The sequence below is a fragment of the Eubalaena glacialis genome, chromosome 2 (genome assembly GCF_028564815.1).
Source record: "Eubalaena glacialis isolate mEubGla1 chromosome 2, mEubGla1.1.hap2.+ XY, whole genome shotgun sequence".
Lineage (NCBI taxonomy): Eukaryota > Metazoa > Chordata > Mammalia > Artiodactyla > Balaenidae > Eubalaena > Eubalaena glacialis.
The window spans coordinates 131527776-131552530 of NC_083717.1; the positions used below are offsets into that span (position 1 = coordinate 131527776).

The following is a 24755-nucleotide window of genomic DNA, read 5'->3' on the forward strand; positions in this document are numbered from 1 at the left end:
ATAATTAATACAATGTTATCTTTTATTATTGTAACATGACTCTTCTGACCCAGCCTGATAGATCAGAGCAGATATTGTTTAGTTTATAATTCTGCCTGTACTTATCATCCTGCCTTGCATGCTTTCCAGCATCCTTCTGCTTCTATTCCAGTTGTTTAAGACCTATCTGAAGCATTCCTCCATTCAACACACTGGTGAATTCCATATTGTCTATTTCTTTAGTATATCATCTTTGAAAGTTCGTGTTTGATCATCCTAAAATGCTTTATGATCATTAGTTATCTCAGAGATTCTGATTGTTGCTATCCTTCATTTGCTACATTACTGTTCAATTAGGTGGTTTGTATATGTTAAAATGACTAATTAAAAGAATCGAGTCGAGATTGAATTTAGAAGGACTTATTTGAGGGAATAGCATTTCTCTTAATGTTATTAATATCAATATAAAAAGATTATTAATATAGAAAGCTTAAAGAAGCTAAAATTTGAGGTAATTAAATGAATGATATCATTTTGTTGGTCTTTATTTTCTACTTTTTGGCTGGCCAAAAAAACTGGTGAACTTTAGCTATGGTATGTTCTTTATTTAAATTCTTTTTCTTTTAGTGTGTTTTTTTTGTTTTGGTTTGGTTTTGGCCATGCCACATGGCTTGCAGGATCTTACTATTTGTCTGACCAGGGATTGAACCTGGGCCCTTGGCAGTGAAAGCGTGGAGTCCTAACCACTGGACCACCAAGGAGTTCCCTCTTTTAGTTATCTTTTTATGATAATTTCTAGCACGTAGATTAGAGAATAATGTTAGGAATTTTATTTTTAGGATAAGAACTTTTTCTTACATAGATTTAAAAATCAAGGGATAATAAACAGCTCTACCTTTAGGGTTCACAATTTGCAAATGATATAATTTAGCTGATAATTACTTGAACTATCAGCCAAAGCCAGAGCATTGATTTTTAACCAGTATTCTCAGTACCGTTTATTAAATAAGCTCTCCTTTGCTTATGTAAACTTTAAAAACATACTACGTATATGGAGTAAAGTATTAGCGGTCATTGTTTCCTCCAGGAGAGATGAAATGAATGGGGCTGGGGGGAGGACTTGAACTGTATCTCCAATATTAAATTTACATATTAGCATTTATTGGGGGAGGTGGTAGATATGTTTGTTATAGTATCATTCTTTTTAAAAGAAACACTATTTTAATTAAAAATTTTAAAGAAGTGAAAGCACTAACAGTTTCACTTCCCAATTATCAGCTTGTAGCATGTCCATCTGTGCTTTTTTCAGTGTCTATATAAACAAATACACAGACATACATAGATAATTTTTAACTGAAATGGACTCTTATGTGCTTTGTACCTTGATTGCTTTGGTAGTGGTTATATATGGGTTGTGTAAATTTGTCAAAGCTCATTAAAATGAACAATTAAAATAGTGCATTTTATTGTATGTAAACGTACCACTATACAGTTGGTTAAAAATGGGATCTTATGACAAGGTAGTTATTACTCTTGGGAGGGAGTGAGGTGCTAATTATGTTGTTTTCTTGATCTGGGTGTGTTTGCTTTGTGAAAATTCACCAAGTTTATAATTGTACAGCTTTTCCACATATATGTTATACTTCATTAAAATGTTTACTTAAAAAATGGAATCTTAATAATTCTGGGCAATATACTGTTTAAGATAATTCTTTTTTATGACATCATTGTATTCCATTGTATGCATGTGTATAATTAATCAATCCCCTTCTTATGAACATCTTTGATAATATTTCTTTCCACATTTGTAAGTTTTATTTTAATAGTATCTTTATCTTTTTTTTTTTTTTTTTTTTTGCATGCGTTGGGTCTTCGTTGCTGCGCACGGACTTTCTCTAGTTGCGGTGATTGGGGGCTACTTTTCGTTGTGGTGTGAGGGCTTTTCATTGCGGTGCGCGGGCTTTTCATTGCGGTGGCTTCTCTTGTTGCGGAGCATGGGCTCTAGGCACATGGGCTTCAGTAGTTGTGGTTCGCAGGCTCTAGAGCGCAGGCTAAGTAGTTGTGGCACACGGGCTTAGTTGCTCTGTGGCATGTGGGATCCTCCCGGACCAGGGATAGAACCCATGTCCCCTGCATTGGCAGGTGGATTCTCAAACACTGTGCCACCAGGGAAGTCCTTCTTAATCATATTTTAAAATAGCTGGTAATGCTAATTTTTGTGTTCTTTTTCAACATTTATTGCTTCTTTCACCTGCTTATTTTCCTGGGTAAATTTTAGATTTTTTAAATCAAGTTCTAGAAAGAAAAATCTCCCTAAAATTGTGATTAGAACTACAGTGAAACGAATTAATTTAGGGGAGAACTGACATCTTTACTACACTTGTATAGTTCCATTCAGGAACCTGCTATGTCTTTTTTGTTAAAAAATTCTGTCCTTAAGTATAATAATTTTCTTCATTTAAGGCTCACATATATTCTTATTAAGTGTATTTCTACTTGATTTTTGTTGTTAATTTAGGGGGAAACTTTTTGTTAACATTATCTGTCTTTTCATTTGACAGTATTAAACTATATCAAAAGTTGCCACTAATCAAAAGAAGGCAAATTAAAATGAGATCTTGTTTCTTGATTTTCAAGTTGAATAGAGTTTTGGTTCTTTTGTTTTTAATATTTATTTATTTACTTTTTATTTTGGCTGTGCTGGGTCTTAGTTGTGGCACACAGGATCTTCGTTGTGGTGTGCAGGATCTTTTAGTTGCAGCATTTGGACTCTTAGTTTTGGCATGCTGGCTTCTTAGTTGCGGCATGTGGACTTCTTAGTTGTGGCATGTGAACTCTTAGTTATGGCATGCATGTGCGATCCAGTTCCTCGACCAGGGATCGAACCCAGGCGCCCTGTGTTGGGAGCTCAGAGTCTTAGCCAGTGGACCACCAGGGAAGTCCCAAATTAAATAGAGTTTTGAGGATTGTGAAAATGTAGTAAAATAGGAATGAAATTAAAGTTTTGTGACGGACATTTTCCTTTTAAAAACCAAAAGCCTAAATGATCAGACCGTTTGATCCAAATTCAACTTGTAGGAGTATGTCATAACAATTTCAAAGAAACAACGTTACGTACTATTCATTTTGGCTATAGTTTTAAGACCAAGAAATTGGAAAACCTTAAATGGCCAACAGTAGGGCATTTATTTAATAAATGATAGCATAGCCATCTGATAGAATGCTATATAACTCAAAAGTCATGTTTTATAAGAATATTTAATGATTTTATAAAATGCTTACAAAAGGATGGCTATCATCAAAAAGAATACAAAAGACAAATGTTGGCGAGGATGTGGAGAAAAAGGAATCCTTGTACACTGTTGGTAAGAATGTGAATTGGTGCAGCCGCTGTGGAAAACAGTATGGAGGTTTCTCAAAAAACTAAAAGTAGAACTACCATATGACCCAGAAGTTCCACTCCTGGTTATACATTCGGAAAAAACCCCCACTAATTCGAAAAGATACATGTACCCCAATGTTCATAGCAACATTATTTATAATTGCCAAGATACATCCCCAAACACAGTAAGTTAAACAAAATGAGAAGACAGAGAAATATGCAGCAGATGAAGGAGCAAGGTAAAAACCCACCAGATCAAACAAATGAAGAGGAAATAGGCAGTCTACCTGAAAAAGAATTCAGAGTAATGATAGTAAAGATGATCCAAAATCTTGGAAACAGAATGGAGAAAACACAAGAAACGTTTAACAAGGACCTAGAAGAACTAAAGAGCAAACAAACAATGATGAACAACACAATAAATGAAGTTAAAAATTCTCCAGAAGGAATCAATAGCAGAATAACTGAGGCAGAAGAACGGATAAGTGACCTGGAAGATAAAATAGTGGAAATAACTTCCATAGAGCAGAATAAAGAAAAAAAAATGAAAAGAATTGAGGACAATCTCAGAGACCTCTGGGACAACATTAAACACCCTAACATTCGAATTATAGGGGTCCCAGAAGAAGAAGAGAAGAAGAAAGGGACTGAGAAAATATTTGAAGAGATTATAGTTGAAAACTTCCCTAACATGGGAAATTAGTCAATCAAGTCCAGGAAGCACAGAGAGTCCCATACAGAATGAACCCAAGGAGAAACATGCCAAGACACATATTAATCAAACTATCAAAAATTAAATACAAAGAAAAAATATTAAAAGCAGCAAGGGAAAATCAACAAATAATATACAAGGGAATCCCTGTAAGGTTAATAGCTGATCTTTCTGCAGAAACTCTGCAAGCCAGAAAGGAGTGGCAGGACGTATTTAAAGTGATGAAAGGGAACAACCTACAACCAAGATTACTCTACCCAGCAAGGATCTCATTCAGATTTGATGGAGAAATTAAAACCTTTACAGACAAGCAAAAGTTAAGAGAATTCAGCACCACCAAACCAGCTTTACAACAAATGCTAAAGGAACTTCTCTAGGCAGGAAACACAAGAGAAGGAAATGACCAACAAAAACAAACCCAAAACACTTAAGAAAATGGTAATAGTAACATACATATCAATAATTACCTTAAATGTAAATGGATTAAATGCTCCAACCAAAAGACATAGACTGGCTAAATGGATGCAAAAACAAGACCCGTATATATACTGTCTACAAGAGACCCACTTCAGACCTAGGGACACATACAGACTGAAAGTGAGGGGATGGAAAAAGATATTCCATGCAAATAGAAATCAAAAGAAAGCTAGAGTAGCAATTCTCAAATCAGACAAAATAGACTTAAAAATAACTATTACAAGAGACAAAGAAGGACACTACATAATGATCAAGGGATCAATTCAAGAAGAAGGTATAACAATTGTAAATATTTATGCACCCAACATAGGAGCCCCTAAATACATAAGGCAAATGCTAACAGCCACAAAAGGAGAAATCGACAGTAACACAATAATAGTAGGGGACTTTAACACCCCACTTTCACCAAAGAACAGATCATCCAAAAGGAAAATAAATAAGGAGACACAAACTTTAAATGACACATTAAACAAGATGGGCTTAATTGATATTTATAGGACATTCCATCCAAAAACAACAGAATACACTTTCTTCTCAAGTGCTCATGGAACATTCTCCAGGATAGATCATATCTTGGGTCACAAATCAAGCCTTGGTAAATTTAAGAAAATTGAAATCGTGTAAGTATCTTTTCCCACCACAATGCTATGAGACTAGATATCAATTACAGGAAAAAAACTGTAAAAAATACAAACACATGGAGGCTAAACAATATGCTACTAAATAACCAAGAGATCACTGAAGAAATCAAAGAGGAAATCAAAAAATACCTAGAAATAAATGGCAATGAAAACAGGACGACCCAAAACCTATGGGATGCAGCAAAAGCAGTTCTAAGAGGGAAGTTTATAGCAATACAATCCTACCTCAAGAAACAAGAAACATCTCAAATAAACAACCTAACCTTACACCTAAAGCAATTAGAGAAAGAAGAAGAACAACAGCAAAAAACCAAAGTTAGCAGAAGGAAAGAAATCATAAAGATCAGATTAGAAATAAATGAAAAAGAAATGAAGGAAACGAGAGCAAAGATCAATAAAATTAAAAGCTGGTTCTTTGAGAAGATAAACAAAATTGATAAACCATTAGCCAGACTCATGAAGAAGAAAAGGGAGAAGACTCAAATCACCAGAATTAGAAATGAAAACGGAGAAGTAACAACTGATACTGCAGAAATACAAAGAATCATGAGAGATTAATACAAAGAACTATATGCCAATAAAATGGACAACCTGGAAGAAATGGACAAATTCTTAGGAAAGTACAACCTTCCAAGACTGAACCAGGAAGAAATAGAAAATATAAACAGACCAATCACACAAGCACTGAAATTAAAACTATGATTAAAAATCTTCCAACAAAGGAACTTCCGTGGTGGTGCAGTGGTTAAAAATCCGCCTGCCAATGCAGGGGACATGGGTTCAAGCCCTGGTCCAGGGAGATCCCACATGCCGCAGAGCAACTAAGCCCGTGCTCCACAACTACTGAGCCTGCACTCTAGAGCTCGCGAGCCACAACTATTGAGCCCATGTGCCGCAACTACTGAAGCCCGTGTTCCTAGAGCCTGTGCTCCACAACAAGAGAAGCTACCGCAATGAGAAGCCCACGCACTGCAACAAAGAGTAGCCCCCGCTCACTGCAAGTAGAGAAAGCCCGCATGCAGCCAAAAATAAATAAATAAATAAATGTATAAAAAAAAAATCTTCCAACAAACAAAAGTCCAGGACCAGATGGCTTCACAGGCGGATTCTATCAAACATTTAGAGAAGAGCTAACACCTATCCTTCTCAAACTCTTCCAAAATGTAGCAGAGGGAGGAACAATCCTAAACTCATTCTTCGAGGCCACCATCACCCTGATACCAAAAGCAGACAAAGATGTCACAAAAAAAGAAAACTACAGGCCAGTATCACTGATGAACATAGATGCAAAAATCCTCAACAAAATACTAGCAAACAGAATCCAACAATACATTAAAAGTATCATACACCATGATCAAGTGGGGTTTAACCCAGGAATGCAAGGATTCTTCAATATATGCAAATCAATCAATGTGATACACCATATTAACAAATTGAAGGATAAAAACCATATGATAATCTCAATAGATGCAGAAAAAGCTTTCGACAAAATTCAACACCCATTTATGATAAAAACTCCCCAGGAAGTAGGCATAGAGGGAACCTCCCTCAACATAATAAAGGCCATATATGACAAACCCACAGCCAACATTATTCTCAATGATGAAAAACTGAAACCATTTCCTCTAAGATCAGGAACAAGACAAGGTTGCCAACTCTCACCATTATTATTCAACATAGTTTTGGAAGTTTTAGCCACGGCAATCAGAGGAGAAAAAGAAATAAAAGGAATTCAAATTGGAAAAGAAGAAGTAAAACTGTCACTGTTTGCAGATGACATGATACTATACATAGAGAATCCTAAAGATGCTACCAGAAAACTGCTAGAGCTAATCAATGAACTTGGTAAAGTAGCAGGATACAAAATTAATGCACAGAAATCTCTTGCATTCCTTTACACTAATGATGAAAAATCTGAAAGAGAAATTAAGGAAACACTCCCATTTACCGTTGCAACAGAAAGAATAAAATACCTAGGAATAAACCCACCTAAGGAGACAAAAGACCTGTATACAGAAAACTATAAGGCACTGATGAAAGAAATTAAAGACGATACAAACAGATGCAGAGATATACCATGTTCTTGGATTGGAAGAATCAACATTGTGAAAATGACTATAGTACCCAAAGCAATCTACAGATTCAGTGTAATTCCTATCAAACTACCAATGGCATTTGTCATAGGACTAGAAGAAAAAATTTCACAATTTGTATGGAAACACAAAAGACCCTGAATAGCCAAAGCAATCTTGAGAAAGAAAAACGGAGCTGGAGGAATCAGGCTCCCTGAGTTCACACTGTACTGCAAAGCTACAGTAATCAAGACAGTATGGTACTGGCAGAAGAAACAGAAATATAGATCAGTGGAACAGAATAGAAAGCCCAGAGATAAACCCACGCACATATGGTCACTTTATCTATGATAAAGGAGGCAAGAATATACAATTGAGAAAAGACAGCCTCTTCAGTAAGTGGTGCTGGGAATACTGGACAGCTACATGTAAAAGAATAAAATTAGAACACTTCCTAACACCATACACAAAAATAAACTCAAAATGTATTAAAGACCTAAATGTAAGACCAGGCACTATCAAACTCTTAGAGAAAAACATAGGCATAACACTCTATGACATAAATCACAGCAAGATCCTATTTGACCCACCTCCTAGAGAAATGGAAATAAAAACAAAAGTAAACAAATGGGACCTAATGAAACTTAAAAGCTTTTCACAGCAAAGGACACCATAAAGGAGGTGAAAAGACAACCCTCAGAATGGGAGAAAATACTTGCAAATGAAGCAATGGATAAAGGATTAATCTCCAGAACGTACAAACAGCTCATGGAGCTCAATATCAAAAAAACAAACAATCCAATCAAAAAATGGGCAGAAGACCTAAAAAGACATTTCTCCAAAGAAGATATACAGATTGCCAACAAACATATGAAAGGATGCTCAACATTTCTAATCATTAGAGAAATGCAAATCAAAACTACAATGAGGGGCTTCCTTGGTGGCGTAGTGGTTGAGAGTCTGCCTGCTAGTGCAGGGGACACGGGTTTGAGCCCTGGTCTGGGAAGATCCCACATGCCGCGGAGCAACTAGGCCCGTGAGCCACAACTACTGAGCCTGCGCGTCTGGAGCTTGTGCTCCGCAACAAGAGAGGCCGCGATAGTGAGAGGCCCGTGCACCGCGATGACAAGTGGCCCCCGCTTGCCGCAACTAGAGAAAGCCCTCGCACAGAAACGAAGACCCAACACAGCCAAAAATAAATAAATAAATAAATAAATTTATTAAAAAAAAAAAGAGTAAGCTGCTAACTTAATTTGACTTAGAAGTAGTCTTGCTTAGTTTATATATAAAAAAAAAAAAACTACAATGAGGTATCACCTCACACCGGTCAGAATGGCCATCATCAAAAAATCTACAAACAATCAATGCTTGAGAGGGAGTGGAGAAAAGGGAACCCTCCTGCACTCTTGGTGGGAATGTAAATTGATACAGCCACTATGGAGAACAGTATGGAGGTTCCTTAAAAATCTAAAAATAGAACTACCATATGACTCATCAATCCCACTACTGGGCATATACCCTGAGAAAACCATAATTCAAAAAGACACATGTACTCCAGTGTTCATTGTAGCACTGTTTACAGTAGCCAGGACATGGAAGCAACCTAAGTGTCCATCGACAGATGAATCGATAAAGAAGATGTGGCACATATATACAATGGAATGTTACTCAGCCTTAAAAAGAAACGAAATTGAGTTATTTGTAGTGAGGTGAATGGACCTAGAGTCTGTCATACAGAGTGAGGTAACTCAGAAAGAGAAAAACAAATACCGTATGCTAACACAGATACATGGAATCTAAAAAAAAAAAGGTTCTGATGAACCTAGGGGCAGGACAGGAATAAAGACGCAGACGTAGAGGATGGACTTGAGGACATGGGGCGGGGGAAGGGTAAGCTGGGACGAAGTGAGAGAGTGGCATTGACATATATACACTACCAAATGTAAAATAGATAGCTAGTGGGAAGCAGCTGCATAGCACAGGGAGATCAGCTCCGTGTTTTGTGACCACGTAGAGGGGTGGGATAGGGAGGGTGGGAGGGAGACGCAAGAGGGAGGGGATATGGGGATATATGTATACGTATAGCTGATTCACTTTGCTATACAGCAGAAACTAACACAACATTGTAAAGCAATTATACTCCAATAAAGATGTTTTAAAAAATGCTTATAAAAGGGTGTTAAGTGGGAAAGCATGTTTAAAACACTATGTAATACAAGTTCAGTTATTAAAGAAAATGTAAAAAAAATTGAGGGATTCGCAGCTCATTCAGAAAAGATACGCAGCAGAATCATACAGGATTTCAGGCTTCCCTGGTGGTGCAGTGTTTAAGAATCCGCCTGCCAGTGCAGGGTACATGGTTTTGAGCCCTGGTCCGGGAAGATCCCACATGCCACGGAGCAACTAAGCCCGTGCACCACAACTGCTGAAGCCCGTGTGCCACAACTACTGAAGCCTGCACGCCTAGAGCCCGTGCTCTGCAACAAGAGAAGCCACCACAATGAGAAGCCCGCGCACCGAAACGAAGAGTAGTCCCCGCTCACTGCAACTAGAGAAAGCCCGCGTACAGCAACCAAGACCCAACACAGCCAATAATAAATAAATAAATAAATTTATTTAAAAAAAAAAGAATCATACAGGATTTTGTAATTGGAAAACTGGTTACTGCTTCATGCTGCTCTAGAAGTTGGTTGTTATATTTAATACTTATTAGATTTTATAATTCTAAATTGACTTTGTGATCATTATGACTTTTTCAGAGTAGACTAAGGGTGCACTAACAATTTCCAAATTTTTCGTATTTGGAAGTTTTGCTGCTAAGTCATTTTTCCATGTTAAATAGCTATACAGAAATGGATCCTGTCATCATTGCCTCTGAAGGAGTGGAGAAATTCAAAAATGAAAATTTTGAAATTATTATTGTTGATACAAGTGGCCGCCATAAACAAGAAGACTCTTTGTTTGAAGAAATGCTTCAAGTTGCTAATGCTATAGTAAGTAGCTTAATTTAACAACATTATTAAGACTTTGGTTAAATTAATTATAAACCCTGATTGAGTTTATGAACCATATAAATTATTTTTTGCCTGTAAGACAGATTCCAAGTAATTTATTTTTATTTTGGGCTCCTTTATCTGTATGATAAGGACTTAATCTTCTGTACATTAATATGAAATTTTCATGAGTATTGAAATATTTCCTTTCTCACTTAATCATCTTATTAGTATGTATAAGAAAAAGTAACAAGCAAAAAAAATGAGAATTACCCTTTAGTAGCTGTTGAATTTCCTTTCTGTAAATTATTTAAATTAAATTAAAAACATTTGCTTTAGGTGAATTTTGAAAGATTTTTAAAATGAAGCATTTAAAAATATTAATCATCATTTAGTGTCTCTTTAAAATTGTGATGGAAATAACTTGGGAAGAAGAAGTGGTTTATAGGTAATCTATAGCACATATTATGAACCCATGTTTTGCCATTGAGGTGTTGGCAGTAATTCTTTGGTTAATGATTAATACTAATACGTTGTTTTGTTTTGTTTAGCTGTGCCATTATTTTGACCTAGGTGAGCAGACCTAAGGGAAATATCCTCATCTGTCCTTTATTTTGGTTTCAGTGCACACTCTTCTACTTTTTTTCTCTGATTTACTATTGCTATTCCATTTGTCTGGAGTGTGATTCCTCTAGATCATTGCTTAACTTTTTCCTCTTTATTCAGGCCTCAGCTCAAATGTTACCTCCAGACAGGTCTTCCCTGACCACCCTACAAAAAGAAGCCTCCCACACCTCAAAACTGATTTTCTCTGTTCCATTTTAATGGTTGTACATCTGAAATGTTTATTTGCCTATTTTTTTATCTGTCTCCAGTGACTAGAATGTAGGTCCCACAAGGATAAGGATTTTCTTATTCATCTCTTTGGCTGAGGACATAAGTGGTGCCCAATACATAGTACTCCTTCAGTAAATACTGATTGATTGTATAATTATAATAAATATTTTTTATGGCTTCTAATGATGAAATTTGCTTAAGGTCAGTAAAAATATATATCTTTTCTATTTAAATTTTCTAGCAACCCGATAACATTGTTTATGTGATGGATGCCTCCATTGGGCAGGCTTGTGAAGCCCAGGCTAAGGCTTTTAAAGATAAAGTAGATGTAGCTTCAGTAATAGTGACAAAACTTGATGGTCATGCAAAAGGAGGTGGTGCACTCAGTGCGTAAGTATCATTGATGTTATTGTTCTGTGTCTTGGGCTTAGTGTGTGTGTGTGTGTGTGTGTGTGTGTGTGTGTGTATTTATGGCTTTCTTATTAATCATTTAAAATATATTCTAATATATTCCAATATGTTTAATCATTTAAAATATATTCCAACAGAATTTTGGAGTACCTCTGATATAGTTCTCCTTTAGCTAGTGAAAAGAAACTTGAGCTATGTACCTTTGTCTAATTACCTTTGAAATCTTCTAGAAATTTGTTTTCCTTTTTGAGGTTATTTTGTGTTTTCTTTTTCTTTGCAGAGTTGCTGCCACAAAAAGTCCAATTATTTTCATTGGTACAGGGGAACATATAGATGACTTTGAACCTTTCAAAACACAGCCTTTCATCAGCAAACTTCTTGGTGTGTACAGTGGTGGGGATATAGAAAAATCTTCAAGAAATAGTGTGAATTTTTAGGACAGATTAGGATTTTAATTCTGCCCTCTCACTAACTAGCTCAGGAAAATCATTTTCTATGATTTATCTTCTTTACCTGCAAAATAAGGATGGTGGTTATCTGCTTCCTGTAGTTAGAGTGGTAAAATGAGCTATTAGATGGAAAGTTCCTTGGAAAAGTTTTAGAGCTCAATACCAGAAGCATGTGGTTGTAGTAATAGCAGTGATAATGGCAGCAAAACTTTCATAATGTCTCAGGTGTTCGAGAGCATGGAATCTGGAATTAAACCCTGGGCTGCAGTTCCTGCTTTGTCACTTAACCTCTAGTTTCAATTTTTCACCTGTGAAGTGCAGTAGAAATATCTGAGCTGCCTATCTCACAGGCTTGTTATGTATGTGCATGCATTTTGCATAATGTAAAACAGATACACTATTAGTTATTAATTTTACTTTTTTGGGTCTTATAGGTATGGGTGACATTGAAGGACTGATAGATAAAGTCAACGAGTTGAAGTTGGATGACAATGAAGCACTTATAGAGAAGTTGAAACATGGTATATGAGTAGCAAAAAGCATTTGATCTCAGATGACTTACCTGGATTTCTTTTGATAAAGCTATAATTTGTTTGAAATGATACGTCCATTAAAGTCAATTCTTCAAATGTTTACTGTTTTAGATTTATATACAAATCATTTTAAATCTCAGGCATCTAAGCAATTGTAGAATGGAGTGTTTTTATTTTCTTTCTTGTAATCAAATTGCATTAAGATTAAAATTGAAGCTTTCATTGGGTTCCTTGGAGTAAAACAGGTTAAAAGTACGTTAGAATACTCTCTTCTGATTTGTTTGTTTACTTATAAATTTTATATTTATATGTAATAAAACATATAAAAAGAAATTTAAAAGAATGAGATTAAATACCCACACATGTTTTCTTTACTCCACATTGAAGACAACTCCTACTGAAACGTGATTAAGAGCTCAAGTTTTTTAATCTAACATGTGACTTTTTCAAATTACTTAACCTCGGACTACCCTGGTGGTCCAGTGGTTAAGACTCCACGCTTCCACTGCAGGGGGTGCGAGTTCGATCCCTGGTCTGGGAAGTTCCACTTGCCGCGGGGTGAAGCCAAATTAATTAATTAATTAATTAATTAAATTGAAAAAAATCATGTTCAAATTACTTAACCTCAGTTTTCTTATGTGTAAAAAGTAGATAATACTAAGTATCTTCTTCATAGAGTTGTGAAGATTAAATTAGCTGATATATGTAAAATGTCCAGCATGTCAGAAGCATTTAACGTATTATTGACCATTTCTGTTTTTCTCAAAATGATATTACTCTTAATTTCCATGGCCGCATACTATCCTGCCTCTTTGCTCCTTCTCATTCATCTTGTCAGGTGCCTATGCCTTTACTTCTCAAATGTTGATGTTTTCCAGGGATCATTCTAGGCCATCTTCTTTCTCTGGAGCTTCAGACTCATATCTGTACGTTTCGATGCTTAGATCTTCCTTAGACATTTAGTTCAGTTTATCCTTGTCTTCCCATCCTAACCTCCCACCCCAATGTTATCATCTATGAATTTAACATCATTTGTCTTGTTGCCAAAGTCAGAAACTTGGATGTTGTCATCAACTCATCTCTTCCTCGCTCTGCCCAGTCCTTTTCCCATCAGTCATTAGTCCTAGTGATTCTACCTCCTAATTATCTCCATTCCATCCCCTACTTTCCAGCAACTATGCAAGTTCATCTCTTATCTAGATTGTTTATTCTAAGTCTTTTAACAGATACTCCAGTTTTTTGGACTCTTCTCCTTGGGTCAGTTTTTTATACTTCAGCCGAAATGATCTTTCAGAAACGCAAGTTTGATCCTATTACCTTTCTTAAAATCTTTCAGTAGCTTCCCATTTCCCTTAGAGTATTTTTGAATGACTCCACTATCTAACCCACATCTTCCAAGTCATGTTTTTATTCTTTTTTTTTTTTTAATTTATTTATTTGTTTATTTTTGTCTGTGTTGGGTCTTCGTTGCTGCGTGCAGGCTTTCTCTAGTTGCGGTGAGCTGGGGCTACTCTTCGTTGCGGTGTGCGGGCTTCTCATTGCGGTGGCTTCTCTTGTTGTGGAGCACGGGCTCTAGGCGTGCGGGCTCAGTAGTTGTGGCACACGAGCTTAGTTGCTCCACGGCATGTGGGATCTTCCTGGACCAGGGCTTGAACCCGTGTCCCCTGCATTGGCAGGCGGATTCTTAACCACTGCACCACCAGGGAAGCCCCAAGTCATGTTTTGACACTGTTGTTTTTAGCATTCCGTGTGCTGGTCATGCTGAATTTCTGTCAGTTTCTCAGATGTACGCTGCTGTCTCTGCCTTTGCCCTTGCTGATCCCTCTGCCTGTTAGATAGTTATCCTCTCTTCTTCCTACTTCTGTCCTTCTTTATCCCAGCCAAACCGGCTAACTCCTACTCATACTTCAATGAGTACTTCTTTCCTTAAATGTGCTTCAGGGACATTCTACCTTATCCTTAGACTAAGTTAGAACTCCCTACTGTATGTTTCCATTGGATCCTGTAATTGCTGTATGAGTCATCACAATGATTTGATGTCTGTCTTCCCTGCTGGAAAGTGAAGGTAGGTTTCATAGCTGTGTTCTTCCTCTTTTATGTTCACAGTACCTAGTACAATTTCTGGCACTTAGTAAGTCTTTAGTAAATATTTGTTGAATGAATGAATCTATCCTTTATTGCCTGATTCTTTCCCCTTGCCTTCCTCTATCATAAATAGCCCAACCACTGCTTCTACTACCATACTAAACTGGGTAATATATTCCTAGTCAGTCTGCTTTCTGACTCCTAGGTCTCTCCTTATATCTCTGCATTTTGCTTCTGCTTCTAACATTCCACTCATTTCTGATATCACCAAGGGCCTCCTAATTTCCAAATGGAGTGACCTTTCTCTTTCCTCTTGGCTCCCAATATTTAACAGTGTTATCTGCCTTTTATATTTTCAAACTCTTCACTTGGGTTCCATGACAGTGGATTTCTTATATTTATCATAGCTTCAATTGTCATTTCTATATAATATGTATTTTAGCCTTAACCTTCTCTACCACTGTTTTATTCTGCATTTCTAGCTGCCAGCTATAACATTTCTTTTAAGATATTGTACTGCTACTTCAAATTCAGAATGCCTAAAACCAAACACCATTTTTGGTTATATCTTAGGACAAAAGTAGAAAATAATCTTTCTCCTTTGTCTTGTTCTTTCTGTTTTTCTCCTTAACTGAATTTACATAATAATGAAATGCTCAGATTCTAGGAATATCATTCAATCAACTTTGACAAATGCACAATAATCTACACTCCACCAGGAAACAGAACATTTCCATTACTCTAGAAAGTTTGTTTATTCCCCTTCCCAGTAAATACTTCATATTATAGGAATCCTAGAGTGTATCTTTTTTCCCCACATGGTTTCTTTGACTCAGCATAATATTTTTGATATTCATCCAGGTGGTTGTACTCACCTGTAGCCTGTTCTTTTTTTTTTTTTTTTTAATTTTATTTATTTACTTTTGGCTGCATTGGGTCTTCGTTACTGCACACGGACTTTCTCTAGTTGTGGTGAGGGGAGCTACTCTTCGTTACAGTGCATGGGCTTCTCATTGCGCTGGCTTCTCGTTGCAGAGCACGGGCTCTACACACGTGGGCTTCAGTAGTTGCGGCCCGTGGGCTCAGTAGTTGTGGCTCGCGGGCTCTAGAGCGCAGGCTCAGTTGTTGTGGTGCTTGGGCTCAGTTGCTCCGCGGCATGTGGGATCTTCCCGGAGCAGGGCTTGAACCCGTGTCTCCTGCATTGGCAGGTGGATTCTTAACCACTGTGCCACCAGGGAAGCCCATAGCCTGTTCTTTTATTGCTGAGAGTAGTATTTCATCCAGAGTCTATCCATTTTCCAGTTCATGGACAGCTAAGCTGTGTAAGAAACTCCAAATAATCTTCTAAAGTGCTTTTGCCCATTTTATAATTCTCATCAGCAGTATATGAGAGTTCTGCTTGTTCTACATTCTCTTTAACTTTTGGTGTTGTCAGACTTTTTAATTTCAGTTATCCTAGTAGGTATAGTTTGTCTCCTTTGTTTTCACATTTCCTGTATTTATGTCCATTTTCTCTGATAGAATATGAGCTTCTCTAGGATAGGATCTGTCTCCGCTGTATTCATCCTGTGATCTTGTGTGTAGTAACTGCTCAGTGAATATTTATTGATTGGATATTTTATAAGTGTGCTTCAAGATGAGCCCATGATTAAGGAAAATATTAGTTTTATTGACTGGAAATGTTCATTCTCTAATATATCTGCATCATTTATATTGTATTTCAGGTCAGTTTACGTTGCGAGACATGTATGAACAATTTCAAAATATCATGAAAATGGGCCCCTTCAGTCAGATCTTGGTTAGTTATACTAAAAAGTTTTTTTCTAACCTCTTTTGTTTTTGTTAAAATTTCTAAGAACAGATACACTTGCTTTAATTATTTTAATATTTGGGTAAAAATAGATACTTTTAAAACTTAGTATCAACATTAAAGCCATTAGTTAAATGTGAACATTCTGAACAATTAATCTCAAGCTATTATTGATTTTATGTTTAATATATCTTTTAGGGGATGATCCCTGGTTTCGGAACAGATTTTATGAGCAAAGGAAATGAACAAGAGTCAATGGCAAGGCTAAAGAAATTAATGACAATAATGGATAGTATGAATGATCAAGGTAAGGTGGTAGATTATTTGACTTGGAGGACAGTGTTCTGAATATCAGCAAGTTGAGAGTTTAACTATGTTCTTGTGGACAAGATGGGGAAAATTTAGACTGAAAGATTATTGTTAGGGAGATTTCTAGCTGCTTGAAAGCTTTTGCTCAAAGGGTTGTGATTACTGGGTTGACCTCCTCATTGAGAGAAATGTCTAGTATAGTGCTTCTCCAAATGAGTTCTGTGGAGAGAACACAAGTTCTTTATGGTGTTGATAGAAATAACTTAAAAGGAGAGTTCTGTAGTCAAATAAATTTGGGGGAATGCTGAGTTAAAAAAAAAAACTAGTAAGTTTATTTATTGTATGTCTCCTCAGAGCTCTAATATGCTAACATGAATTGGGAATCTGTAAGAGAGAGATAGTTTATGCAGTGTTTACCAGCTTACTTTGCTCTGTAACTCTCAAGGTTTCTGTCTTCTCAAGTACACTGCTCTATCTCTAATCCTACATTATCCCTCTCTCCTGTACTTTCAGGTCCTCAGCCCATGAACATTTCTAGACCCATGACCTCTTTATCTTTTCCCAGTTTTTTTAGCACCCTTTCTGATTCAACCCAGCAGGCATGCCAAACATTTATCACCCTTCTGTAGGCCTTCTACTCTTGATCTCTGTTCTTATTTATGAAGAAATACAGATACAGACTTTTGGCATTGAATTCTTTCAGCCTTTGGCTGATTTACCTATGAGATTGTGACAGCCACAAACCATTCTTAAAGCTTTTTCAAGGACCTCTCTCCATCAGTAAAATCCTCTCCTATATCTGCAGTCTCTCCTTACCTACTGACTTTTTTCCCCCATCAATATATAAACATTCTTTCTTAAGTTCACAATTTCACATTTTCTAGGCTTTACTTCTCCCGCATGCTTTTACTCTGTCTCTCTTTTCAGTCAAGCTTCTTAAAAGAATGGTTTATGTTCCCAAACTACTGAAATCTGACTTCTCTCCCCACCATTACTGTGAAATAAATCATACAAAGATTTTCAGTAACCTTCTACTGGTCTTCTCTAATGGATACTCTTCAGTTTTTTTCTTGACCTTTACAACATTGGATGTTAATCACCTTTTTTTCTTGGTTTCCATTATACCATCTCCACATTTTACCCTTACCTTTCTTGGTGGTTTTTTTTTTTTTTTTGGTTTTTTGGTTTTGTTTTGTTTTGTTTGTTTGTGTTTTTGGCTGTGCTGTGTGGCTTGCAGGATCTCAGTTCCCGGATCAGGGATTGAACCGGGGCCACGGCAGTGAAAGCCCGGAATCCTAACCACTAGGCCACCAGGGAACTACACATACCTTTCTTGTTCACTTAGTCTCTTTCACTGGTCTCATCCTCACCCAACCTCTTAAATGAATATATGCTACAGGGTTCTGTCCTCAGCTAGTGTTTCTTATCATTCTGCTCAGTTTTGAATAATTTATCCACATCTATGCTTTGTCTACTACCTGATTATTTTTTGTAGTCTCTACGTCTTTCCTGATCTCTAGGCCTTCATAGTAACCCAAATAATGTTTCTCTCTCATCTCTGTATCTTCAACACTATTAAAAGTTTTGCATGTAGAATTAATAACTGCAGCCGTATCTAGAATGTTTATTCTGCCCTAGGTACTGTCCTGAGCACTTTACATATTTTAACCCGCAACAACTCTTAAGGGACAATTCTGGGGTCAAAATCCAATCTAGTTGTTACAGGTTAGGATACAGGGAAGTTGAGTAATCTGCCAAAGGTCACTAGCTAGGGAATGGAGAGGCTGGGCTTCTGGCTTGAGAGTCTATACTCTGGATCACTTCCTGTCTAGGTGCTCACTGAATGGTGGACAGACATCTCTATTACATGTTTGAGAGTTTTCTGAGGTACATCAGGTCCAAAATGTAGTGCTTCTGCTTTGGTGAGTGACACTTCCATCTATCTATTCAGTCACCCAAGCTAGAAACTGGGGTCAACTTAGATTTACTGTCTAGTCGTTCTATTGATCATGGGTATAGAGGTATTGAGATGCCTAACTTTTCTCCTTTCAGTTGTGTCAGTTTTGCTTCGTGTATTTTGAAGCTCTTTTGTTGGGTGCATACACATTTAGGATTGTTATGTCTTCTTAGTAAATTGACCTGACCCTTTTATCATTATATATGTAATGTTCTCCTTTGTCCTGCTCCACTTTATCTGATATTAATGCAACCACTCCAGCTTTCTTTTAATTAGTTGTTTGTATTGTATATCTTTTTCTATCCTTTTACCTTTAACCTACCTGTATCATTATATTTGAAGTGAGTTTCATATTAACAACATGTTATGTTTTTTCTTTTTTAATAATTCTGATAATCTTTTAACTGATATATTATTTATATATTAGGATTTAGTTCTGCCATTTTATCTTTTGTTCTGTTTGTTCACTCTGATTTTTGTTCTTCTGTTTTCTCTTTTCTACTTCCCTATGGATTGTTTGAACATTATTTATTATTCTATTTTAATGTATCTGTATGTTTTTGAGTATGTTTCTTTGAGTAGTTTTCTTAGTGGTTGCTCTAGGTATTACAATATATATACATATTTAACTTATCACAGTCCATTCGTATCAGTATTTCATCACTTCAAGTACAATATAGAAACCTTAACATCACCTTAGACTTAGTGAGTTATACTTCCTAAATATTTCTCATATCTTCTCTCTCCTCTTTGTCTCTATATCCCCTGAATTAGTTCATACACTCATCATTCCTTACCTGGATTGCTACAGTAGCCTCCTGACATTTCCCTTTCTCTTTTTTCACTCCTCTTTTAATCTGCCTTCCTCACTGCCACAAGAATAATCTTTCTAAACATAACAATTCTGGGATCGAAATCTTTCAGTGGCTCTACGTTGTCTTCATGATGAATTCCCAACTCCTAAGCCTGGTGTACAAGTTCTGTTATAATTTTGTCCTTACTTACTTTTATAACCTCTTAAATCTCTCAGCTCTTATCCATGCTTTGTTCCTTCTACACAAAACTGTTTTCATTTATTCTAGGAATCCATGTTCTGCTTCCTAGAATATCCCTTGCTCCTTTCTCTTCTTTACTTATACTTGTCCTTCAGGACTACACAGTTAAAGAGAAACCACCAGCATGGAGCCTTTCCTGACTTCCTTTCTTCTTTGAATTATGTCCCCTTCTGCTTTTTGCTTAACTCTGTCCTATTGCTTGCCAGGATGTGCTGTTATTCGCTGTCTTCTTTCTCTCACTCCATTTGAGCTCTTGGAAGGAATATGATACACATTTTCTAAATGTTTTATCATGAAGATGTGGCTTAAAAGCTGCATTTATGAAATGGATTTAGAGGTTTTAACGGACTATAAGTTTATTATGAGATAATTTGATCTTTATTTGTATTACATGAGTAATTAGTCTTCCCCTGGATTTCAGTTCACTTCTGGACAATATGCTTAGAGGGCATAGACAAATTAGAAAATGTAGTTAGGAAATCAGCGTGGTAAATGGGGTGCTAAACCATGTTATAAGAGGAACAGTCAAAAGAGTTGGATATTTGTCACCTGGAGAAAATTCACAGGAGACATCATGGCTCTCAAATAATTTGAAAGCCTTATTCTTTGTGCCTGGCAAGGAGACATCTATGCAAAATAGGAAGGAATGTCAGGCAAACATATTTCATTTTAATATGTGAAAAGATTTTCCATAATTACAGGTATTAGAATGGCATAGATTGACTTATTTTGGATAGTGGGTCATCTCTCCTGGGGTTGTTAAATCAAAGTTAGGTGATCACTTATTGGGGGATATTGTGGAGAGAATGCAAACGTAATAGAAATTTTGTTCCTGACATTGTATGCAACTAATGACATAAGAAATGTACCTCATATTCTAAGAGTTATCAAAACACTGGAAGGAATTAACTCATACTTTACGTTACAGAAAGCATTAAAAGACTAGTAGTAATTACTTGATTATATAGGAAATACACAATTATTCTGTTGATTATAGATAGAACCTACCTACTTCTACTTGCTTATATGCCTAAATTTATGATTTAAAGGATAATAGTTATTTAGAGCTAAGGTGAGCACTTTTGTTCCTTTTTGAAATATACCTTATACCTCTGGCATATACTCTGAGGAGCAGTTGGATATGAGATATAGAAAGGGTGGACAAAGAAAAGTTTTTCAAAGAAAAATTTTCAGAATGTTCTATTTTACTTAAACTGTAGGGTGAGTAGATGTGTATTTGTTTTATTGTTTTTATAGCTTATGGATATTATAAATATTCTTTTGAATATGTTCCATGTTTATTTTTTAAAAACCAGATGCAGACACACAGCAGATGATAACAACATTTGTTAAATCTGGTTGGTGGTTTGACCACTGTATTTATTTTCTGTGTGTAAGATATTTGCATGTAACTGCTTTGACAATGAATGTTAATTGTGTGTACATGAAAGTTATTGACCCTTGCCTACAGAACTTGACAGTACTGATGGTGCCAAGGTTTTCAGTAAGCAACCAGGAAGAATCCAAAGAGTAGCAAGAGGATCAGGTGTGTCAACGAGAGATGTACAAGAACTTTTGACACAATATACCAAATTTGCACAGATGGTAAAAAAGATGGGAGGGATCAAAGGACTTTTCAAAGGTAAGAAAAATAACAAGCTCATCATTAGTTGACACACTGAAAGGAAAGAAAGAGGTTGAGAAACTAAAAATTAAAGCCAGGGAGTACTGCCAGTATTAGAAAATACACTGCTGAATTTCATGTTATATTCAAGTACTTCCAGGATTTATAATGCAATCTGTGATTTATCTGTTTTCAGATTCAAGGTAATAAATGCTAATATTTTAAAAAATCACACTTAGTGACTTTATTTTTGTGACGTTATAGTATAAAAGAAAATTTAGCGAATATAAGGAAATATAAGAAAAAAATTTAAAACACCCATTACCTTTACTCCCCAGAGAATCCCATGGGTCTTATTGCAAATAACATTTGATATAACTAGTGTTTTTTCTTTTCAAACATCATGACTTTTTTTCCATATTGTCAAATATTCTTCAGAATATAACTTTTAACCACTGAGTACTATTCCAGTTATGCATGTATCTTTGTTTAGCACAATGCATCTTTGTTGGATGTTAAGGCTGATTTCATATCAGTATCAGTTCTTGTATCAGTTTCTGTGCAGTCTTCCGTGAGGCCAGGAATTTTGTCTGTTTTGATCAGAAATATAGTAGATGCAGAATAAGTTTTGTAATAATTCAGTATTTCCAATTTAATGGTCAAATGTTTTTCAATATGTTTTTTCGATTACTCACGTTTAACATTTCTTCGTACATTTATTGGTTTGAATTTTCTTGGTGAATCCCCTCTTACTTAGGTTACTTGTCCATTTGTTTTATTTTTTTCCATATTGCTTTGTAATAACTCTTTAAAATTCTTGGACTATATCTGCAAATATTTTTCCAAAAATTTCATTTGCCTTTCATTTTTATTTATATTTTTAATTAAAAATGAAGTTTTAATTTTTTAAAATTAATTAACTAATTTATTTATTTGGCTGCATCAGGTCTTAGTTGCGGTATGTGGGATCTTCGATGAAGCACGTGGGGTCTTTCACTGCAGCACGCAAGCTCTTTGTTGTGGCGCGCGGACTCCAGAGCACGCAGGCTCAGTAGTTGCAGCATGCAGGCTTAGTTGCCCCGCAGCATGTGGGATCTTAGTTCCCCGACCAGGGATCAAACCCACATCCCCTGCCTTGGAAGGAGGATTCTTAACCACTGGACCACCAGGGAAGTCCCTGAAGTTTTCATTTTTAATGCAGCCAGGCCTTTTAGTTTGGTTTCTTTTATACCCGTAAAAGCCTTCCCCATGTTGATACCACGATAGTCACCTATATTTTCTTCTACTTGTTGTTGGTTTTTTTTTAGGTTTTACTCTTTATCCCACCTAGAATTTATTTTGCTGTGTATTGTCTAAGGTAAAAAGGTAAGTTTGTTTTTCCAAAGGGTTAAAATCAACTGTCCTAGCCCTCTCTTTAAAGTTGTTTTTCTATATCATAAACACTATTAAGGTGAATTTATTATTTAAGAAATATTGATTAGGCAAGCTCCAAAGATGAATAATACCACTGAATAGCTTTCTAAAGATGGGTATTTACATAAGTTTTTATCACGTTTTGTCTTTGACAGTTTCCTTATTTTCCTTGCCCGCTATATCCTATTTTCTTTTTTGTGACAAGGGAGAAAAGTTAGACAAACAAGTTTAAAATTGGTTATAATTCCTAACATCACATACTATTTCAGATAGTGATTTATAAACACATTAAGTCAGTTTAACATCGTTGCCAAATGACCCTGACTGTTCTTGATAGAACTACTGCAGATCTGTTGGTCAGATCTTGTCTAAGCATTAACTGCTCAATAAAGACACAACCAAGGTGAAGTGGGCAGTGGATATGGTACACGTCCTTGTCACACCAAAGTCTTAATAATTTTTTGAAGTTTTAAGTCCTCAGAGACAAAAACTCTTACAACAAATCACCAGTGGTCATAGAATTCACATCTTACACAAATTTATTAATTATGAAACATTTTTTACAGGTTTTATCATCTTTTATAAAAACACATCTTCTTTCATTCATAGTTCTTAATTCATTTAATTTATTCATATTAGCCAGCTTTGATCAGAGAATCAGGGTCATCTTTGATTTGCATTTTCACAAATGTTCCTGAGAAGTACCAGAGTTAATGTTCCTTTGAAATAAATAGTTTTGCTGAAGCAGCTCTACTTATTCATTGCTATTGCATCAATGATGTCTTTGGCTTTCTGTCTGTTAAGAGCACAGCAGTTATTCTCTAAAGGATGCTCTTATCGCTTCTGCCCCAGTGTGCATCTCTTTCATTGGCTGCCTTTTTACTGTGGAGTTTCGACTGAGTGGGTAGAAATTCATTAATAAATGGAGTTACATTATTCTTTCTATTCTCTGAAGCTTTTTGTTATTTATAATAGCTTCTTAGATATACACATCTTCAGGTTCTCTCAGACTCATTCTTTCATATCCATTTATCAGTAATCCACTCTCTTTCCCAATTAACCCATATCTATAAAGTTTTTTGTTCAGCATTCTACCATGTCACTATTAAACAATTGTTATAGCTTACTATTAATAACCACTGGATATGGTTTTGCTTATAGTGGCTCATTCACAGGTATAAGTAAAAATGTTAACAAAAATTGTAGCCCTTAGGAAAGTTCCTTAGGGCTTCCCTGGTGGTGCAGTGTTTAAGAATCCACTTGCCAAAGCAGGGGACACAGGTTCGAGCCCTGGTCCGGGAAGATCCCACATGCCGCGGAGCACCTAAGCCCGTGCACCACAACCACTGAGCCTGCACTCTAGAGTCCGCAAGCCACAATTACTGTGCCCATGCACCTAGAGCCCGTGCTCTGCAACAAGAGAAGCCACCGCAATGAGAAGCCCATGCACCGCAACGAAGAGTAGCTCCCGCTCGCCGCAACTAGAGAAAGCCCGAGCGCAGCAACGGAGACCCAACACAGCCAAAAATAAATAAATAAAATAATTTTAAAAAAAAAGAAAGTCCCTTAATATTGAATTTCACTTGTTCTTTCTCAAAAATAAGTATGTAATTGGGATAAAGAGTAGAAAGGAATATGTACAAATAGAAATAATTGTATTAGAGTGATAAGATTATAGGTTTTTTTCTTTATATTTACTCAATTTCTATGATACCCTGATTATATTACAGTCTATATTGACTCAAAACCTTTTTTTTTTCAGGTGGTGACATGTCTAAGAATGTGAGCCAGTCACAGATGGCAAAATTGAATCAACAAATGGCCAAAATGATGGATCCTAGAGTTCTTCATCACATGGGTAAATACAAAGTTGTTGCCAGTTGCTAATACTTGGTTTAGTTTATAAGGGTTGAGTTTTAATAAATCTTTTGTTGTGATATGAAAATCTGTTCAAACAATGTATGATTTAAGTAAAAGGGCCATCTAACTTCTAAGTTGAATGGTTGTAACAGTGCT

At 36.1% G+C, this 24755-nt stretch overlaps 1 protein-coding gene across 5 annotated transcripts in view; it reads left to right on the forward strand.

Moving 5' to 3' along the window:
- LOC133084341 (signal recognition particle subunit SRP54) overlaps positions 1-24755 on the forward strand; it is a 74740-nt gene that overhangs the window by 18456 nt on the left and 31529 nt on the right. For all 5 annotated transcript variants that reach the window (XM_061180785.1, XM_061180780.1, XM_061180782.1 and 2 more), the window contains 8 exons: positions 10106-10256; positions 11335-11483; positions 11785-11885; positions 12388-12474; positions 16296-16369; positions 16580-16688; positions 21174-21344; positions 24502-24597. In XM_061180785.1, coding sequence (XP_061036768.1) covers positions 10106-10256; positions 11335-11483; positions 11785-11885; positions 12388-12474; positions 16296-16369; positions 16580-16688; positions 21174-21344; positions 24502-24597 — 938 coding nt within the window. The remainder of the gene's footprint in view (positions 1-10105; positions 10257-11334; positions 11484-11784; positions 11886-12387; positions 12475-16295; positions 16370-16579; positions 16689-21173; positions 21345-24501; positions 24598-24755) is intronic.